This window comes from Phycodurus eques, chromosome 11 (assembly GCF_024500275.1).
Source record: "Phycodurus eques isolate BA_2022a chromosome 11, UOR_Pequ_1.1, whole genome shotgun sequence".
In the NCBI taxonomy this organism is placed as follows: domain Eukaryota; kingdom Metazoa; phylum Chordata; class Actinopteri; order Syngnathiformes; family Syngnathidae; genus Phycodurus; species Phycodurus eques.
This window is the reverse complement of record NC_084535.1, coordinates 10,832,475-10,838,474: the sequence shown is the minus strand read 5'-3', so window position 1 is coordinate 10,838,474 and position 6,000 is coordinate 10,832,475. Positions and strand designations below refer to the sequence as shown.

The window sequence follows — 6,000 nt, the reverse complement described above, 5'->3', positions numbered from 1 at the left end:
ACTCAGTGATGAAAATGTATTAGATAAATATGTTGTTTAGCATTATAACAAACTTTCAGAAAATGTTTCACTGCAGAGATACACTTAATTGAATTTCATGTATATTGCATTGTGTATTATTATGACTAAGTACCATTGCTCATTTGTGAAAGTGTATTGCATGTATCTTGCATGAAGAAAAAAAGAACAGCAAAAATTAATGATCTTATTCAATATAACAGTAAAAATAAAAACATGACCAAAGTGGATGTTTCTACGGGCTCGAAAAACAAAGCATCAGTAACGATGTCATTGAGTTTCCATGCATTCCAGTCATGTTAAAAGCTCCAGTGGGTGGGGGCCCAAAATTCAAGTTTGTTACATTTCAAGCTGGAACAACGTGCCAGCGTCCCCGCGGCAACTGTGTAACGTGAGAACGCAAACAAACGATGGTGGAAGGTCAGGGTGCAGATGTTTTTTATTGGGGGTTGGGGGTATGTGGGTAAAAAACATCTCTATTATTTACTTTCATAAAGTATCAGCTTGATAAGCAGCAGCAGCGCTTGGCCTCTCGTATGAGCTGTGACCCCCCCCCCCCGCGTAGATGTCATCTGATGTCACTTCCTGCTAGGATGGAGAGGAAGCGATGGTGTCTAAAAAAAGCCACTGGCTGTTTTCCAGGAAGGTTGCAAAGCAGCGGGGGCACGAGCCAATGTCCTCGGAGAGCTGGAACATCGGACGTTTATTTGGCAGGAAGTGGCGGGGGAAATGCACAATGTGAAGATGTGAACTAAAAAGGACCACCTTGGACTTGTCAACACACGAGACGAATGAAGCGAAGAAGACACACAAGATGCAAACAATTCGGAGAAGTCCTTTTATCCCAAGTCCCACCTGGAAATCTATTTCACTTGCCCGCAATCCGCCACGACTATTTTCTTGATCACACCGCCGTCGTGTAAACCAAACGCTTCCATTTTAGAGACGACGTCCATACCTGACATTACCCGTCCAAACACCACGTGCTTGCCGTCCAGCCTGCCGACAAAACACAGCAATCTGATTACAATGTGCGCAAGTCCGTGAATTTTTAAAGTTGGAAACTTTCCATGGAAATTGACGGGGATTTATGGGAATAAACTTACAAAATTGAAGGTTGGCTTCTAATAGGGAATTTAAATATAGTTGGGTAAAGTACATTTGAGTACAATAAAGAATATATGCCAATGAGTATTGTTATATTACCTACCTACACGTGTTGCTGCACCGCTTGTGTTCAAATATCCATTGCTTATAACAACGCTACAGCAATGCTACTATTTATGCCGTTTATGGGGTTTTGCAATGTGTGTTAGCATTAAGCTAGTGGACAGTCCAAATGCAAAGTTATGTGGTTAGTTTAAAAATATGTGCAGTTCTTTGTTTTATGTTTAATTTTACAGTAAACGTCAACTAGGAGTGGCAATAAACAGCTTGAAGCCTCGTGTTTTTTGAAGAATTGTTCACTAGCTGCCAAAGTGCTGCTTGTTATGAAGTGAACTGAGTTCGCTGCGACCATTTAGCACTTTCATCTCAAATTTTTGCTCGCAAAGCAAGGCAAAAAAAATAACGAATAACTACTAAGTCTGGTCACTCTTAAATCAAGGCACCGCTGTATTTAACTCTGGGTTGGATACCTTTGAAGACATTATTTGTAAAGGAAAACCACGTTTTTCAGAGGCATTGGAACAGATAGCCATCTCGTCTTTAGCAAGTAAAACTGCTCAATGCTCAATAGGGTTTAAGTTTAGAAATTGACTTGGACAATCTAAAACCTTGCACTTCCGGCCCCTGATGAACTCCTTTGTTGTTTTGGCAGGGTAATTTAGCTCATTATCTTGCTGCAAGATGAAGACTCTTCCAAAACAGTTTCTTTAAATTAGCAGACAAAACGTTTCTGTAGACTTCTGAGCTGATTCCGGTGCTGCCACCATCGTGTTATCAACGGAGATGAATGAGTCCCGAGCCAAGATGTTGCCTCTACTATTTAACAGATGAGCTTGTACAGTATGTTGTGAAACATGAGCAGATACTTTGCTTTTTTTTTGTCTCTTTGGTCCATAAAACCTTCCCTGAGAATTGTTTAGCCTCATCGCTGTACTTTATGGCAAATTCCAGCCTGGTGTTCCTCTGATGCTAATGAGCGGTTTGCATCTTCTGGTGTAGCATCTGTACCTTCCGTCCTGCCCTCCGGAGGCGACTTTGTGGGTGATTTCATTAAGTTGTTTTAGGGTCTTCTGTTACAGATCATAAACTGTTTCTGTCATCAACGGCTGTTCGTTTCTTTCATCTAACAGGTTCTGTTACATACTACCCCAGTGGTTTATTGCTTCTTCAGGACATTCCAAATGGCAGTACTGGTTATAAATCAATGTGTGTGCAATGGCTCTGATTAAGTTTCCATTTTCTCTCAACTTCACAATTGCTTGTTTTTCACCCATACACAGCTCTCTGGTTTTCAGATTGGTTACACAGGCAAAACCCAAATCTGATACTAAGCGCAGACGTGCTCACATTAAAATTGGGTGGAGTTGAAATGAAATATGCATATCCTTTAAGCCGTGTATCCGATGCAGATGTCCAGTAAATACCTGGAAATAGAAGACTTTTGTCTCATATTCATCTTTTGACGTCAACCCTAAATGTTTTGAATCTACAACAAAAAAAATAAGGGAACTGGTCTTAGTGTTCTAACACGTTTGGAAGGGAGTGTACTGTATACAGTAGACTGTACATACCACAAATGTTTGTGTTCCTTTATGATGTTACAAGAGATGGCATCATGTTCGTAATTGCAGGCATGTATCCCTGTATTTTCTATTCATCCATCTTTGATGATTAACAACAAACAAAGATCTGATTCAATAAAGAAATAGCTATAACATCTGACAACTTACCCATAATCCAAGCGCATTGCAATCATTGCGTAACTCCTGACAAGGGAAGGTATACTGGGGTGATTTGCTGTTAAATGTACCCAATGAAGAGTCCAGTGACTAATGAACTAATGGGTTTTGTTAACAATATATTGAACAATATATTATATTTTACCATGAGGTTTTCGTGGTGCTGATAAAAAACTGGGAGCCGTTGGTGTTTGGGCCTGAGTTGGCCATTGATAGAGTTCCTGCGCACAATGAAAACAAGCACAATGTTTAAGTTTATATATGACTATATAAGTATAATTTCTTACCCCACAATTGTATTTAATTTGCCCACCGTTGAAAGTAGGCGATTTAGTTGGTGATTGCAAATAGCTGACAACTACAGTGAAGGATAATTCAGTACTGCCATCTAGCGGACATACAGGTATATACAGTAAAGAAAATATAAAGCACATAAAATGAAAAGTAATGTGACTTATTTCCTTGTATTGTAACTTGCAGTGACTATAAAAAATCTGCAAGTAATGGATGCTCCTTTATACTGTACTGTAATTGCGATGCCCCAAGATGGCAGTAAATGACTACCTTTGTCTAAATGAAGCTCCTTAACTCACTTCAACAGTTCCTCAGCACCAAGATGGCGCCAGATAGAGCCAAAACAATACTATTACTGTTAGGCTGTATTGTTTAGTTGTATTATTGATATAAAAGGAGCGAATAGGTGAATTTGCCTAACCTTGAATATCTGGGGTTTCACTGTACACACATTTGGAAGAGAATGAATGGCAACAAAGCGTGGGCGTTGCTTGACTTCCAGAGAAACCAAAGTTCATAAAAAGTAAAAGTGTGAGACGCACCTGCTCCGATGTGTTTTAATTTAAAGTTTTCATCATCGAAGGTTTTTCCGTATATAGATTTCCCTCCGGTGCCGTTGTGTTTGGTGAAATCTCCTCCCTGTGAGTCACAAACAGCGTCATTGCAGACAAAAGAGATTGCAATTGCTGGAGAAATCGTGTGTGAATGCTGAAATGCAGAATGAAAAAATATGGAAGCATGTGAAATGATATGGAATGACACGGAATTATATGTTTGGAATGATGTGGAACAATATTGAATAATAGAAAAGGACGTCGAATGAGGCGAACAGTTTGAAGTTGGAATGGTTCGAAGAGATCAAGAAATGCGGCAACTGGAGTTCAATGTCAATATTTTGGATTTCTGGCTCCTATTTTTAAAAATGTGGGGCATTTTGGGAATGGAAACGAGCTGAATAATCCGTCAAGGAATGTCAAAATTGGAGGTGAATTCTGAATGTAAAGAAAAACAATATTTTTTTTCAGGCGACGGCACATCTGCCTCACAGTTCTGGGGACCGGGGTTCAAATCCCGGCCCCGCCTGTGTGGAGTTTGCGTGTTCTCCCTGTGTCTGCGTGGGTTTTCTCTGAGTACTCCGGTTTCCTCCCACATCCCAAAGACATACAGGGTAGGTTAATTGAATACTCTAAATTGCTCGTAGGTGTGAATGTGAGTGTGAATGGTTGTTTGTTTCTATGTGCCCTGCGATTGGCTGGCGACCAGTTCAGGGTGTACCCCGCCTCTCGTTTTTGCTAATTGCTGGGATAGGCTCCAGCACGCCTGTGACCCTAGTGAGGATAAGCAGAACGGTAGATGAATGAATGAATGAATGAATTAATTTCGGCCTTTTTTGAAAAATTTGAGAATGGGAATAGTTCACATTATGGCTTGAATGAGTTGAACATGTTGACATTGGAATGGCTTGAATCTGTTGAGAAATATTGAAGGAAGAAGCAAATAAGTGTCAGAATAATATAAAACGTTTAGAATTTTTTTGGATGTGGGATTTTTTGGAATGAGAGAAATAGTTCCTCCCCTCACATGACTTTTTGGAATATGTTGAAGATGGAATGATTTGAATCGGTCAAAAAAATGTGTGCGTCAAAAAAGTGGGGAGAATAATAATGATAATGAATATTGAAACTGTGAATGCCTTCAGCATTCACACATAAATAAGAAACATGATTAAAAGTCACTTTTAAAAGTGTGGCAGTGAACTGACCTGACACATGAATTGTGGTATGACCCTGTGGAACACACACCCCTTGTAGCCAAAGCCATGCTCTCCAGTACACAAAGCTCTGAAATTCTCTAATGAAATCAAACACGTCTATTAGTTTGAACACTCCTAGAATTATTCAATGATGCTGTTTTTACCTGCAGTCTTTGGCACCACGTCTGCATTAAGCTGTAAGATAAAACAGCAAATGAAGCACACCGTGTTTCCAGGCGCCCTCCACATGGCCTAACCATGCTAACAAGACAGCTACCTGGATGATTATTCTCCCCAGCGGCTCACCGTCCGCCTCGATGTCCAGAAACACGACAGTGTTCTCGGCGGGACCTGACGAGAGCAGCCTCGCCATGGCGAGGCCGAGCGGGCTGAATTTGATTCGCTTTTTGACGACGAACATCGGACCTTCGAGCTGTTAGCTTTAGCACGTTAGCACGTTTCCAGGACAGAGGTGCCGCGCTTTGTTCACGTGTGACGTCGAGCAGGCTTGATAGGTTGTGGAAGTATAACAACGCCACAAAGTGGGGCAATCGGGTAGTGCAGGAGCGTTTTGAAAATTCCATAAGGTTTATTTTTAATTTCTACAAATATCAATTTACTTAAAATGAAACTAATTATAATAAGTTGTATGCATACTGTACTACAATTTTAGTAGAAATATATGTACTTTGTATTTTAACCATGTACTTAGTGAGCCCTCTGAGAAGTGCTTCACATATAAATAAAATTTACTTTGCGTTTTTAATTTTTTTTTAAATTGCATCAGATTAAAAAAAAAATAGTATTAATAGTATTGATGCCATGTTTAGTAGGAGTAAAAGAAGATAAAATAAATATAGTGTGATCAAATTAATATGTATTTAATCATTATTCAATTAGTTTTTACAAAAGTTTAAAAATAAAGAAAAAAGTGTAATTGTACATTTTGACTTATTTTAAAATAGTACTACCCCTAATAATACAATATTTGCATGACTTCATTTTAATTAAATAACTGATTTTTACATA

At 39.3% G+C, this 6,000-nt stretch overlaps 1 protein-coding gene across 2 annotated transcripts; it reads right to left on the bottom strand.

Moving 5' to 3' along the window:
• Window positions 1–345: 345 nt before the first annotated feature.
• Window positions 346–5,488, bottom strand: ppifa (peptidylprolyl isomerase Fa). 2 transcript variants are annotated; one of them, XM_061691026.1, is made up of 7 exons: window positions 5,249–5,488; window positions 5,136–5,166; window positions 4,981–5,069; window positions 3,761–3,857; window positions 3,070–3,145; window positions 2,916–2,951; window positions 346–1,017 (listed from the first exon to the last, which is right to left on the bottom strand). In XM_061691026.1, the coding sequence occupies exons 1-7, from the start codon at window positions 5,390–5,392 to the stop codon at window positions 882–884; spliced, it is 609 nt and encodes a 202-aa protein (XP_061547010.1). In that variant the 5' UTR covers window positions 5,393–5,488; the 3' UTR covers window positions 346–881. The 2 variants fall into 2 exon arrangements, with proteins under 2 accessions (XP_061547010.1, XP_061547011.1); XM_061691027.1 differs by lacking the exon at window positions 2,916–2,951.
• Window positions 5,489–6,000: the final 512 nt, after the last annotated feature.

Coding starts and splice junctions, on each gene's coding strand:
- ppifa (XM_061691026.1), bottom strand. CDS start 5,392: ATGTTCGTCGTCAAAAAGCGAATCAAATTCAGCCCGCTCGGCCTCGCC. Junction 5,070..5,135: donor CGTGGTGCCAAAGACTGCAG/GTAAAAACAGCA, acceptor TGATTTCATTAG/AGAATTTCAGAGCTTTGTGT. Junction 1,018..2,915: donor GCAATGCGCTTGGATTATGG/GTAAGTTGTCAG, acceptor TTTTGTCGGCAG/GCTGGACGGCAAGCACGTGG.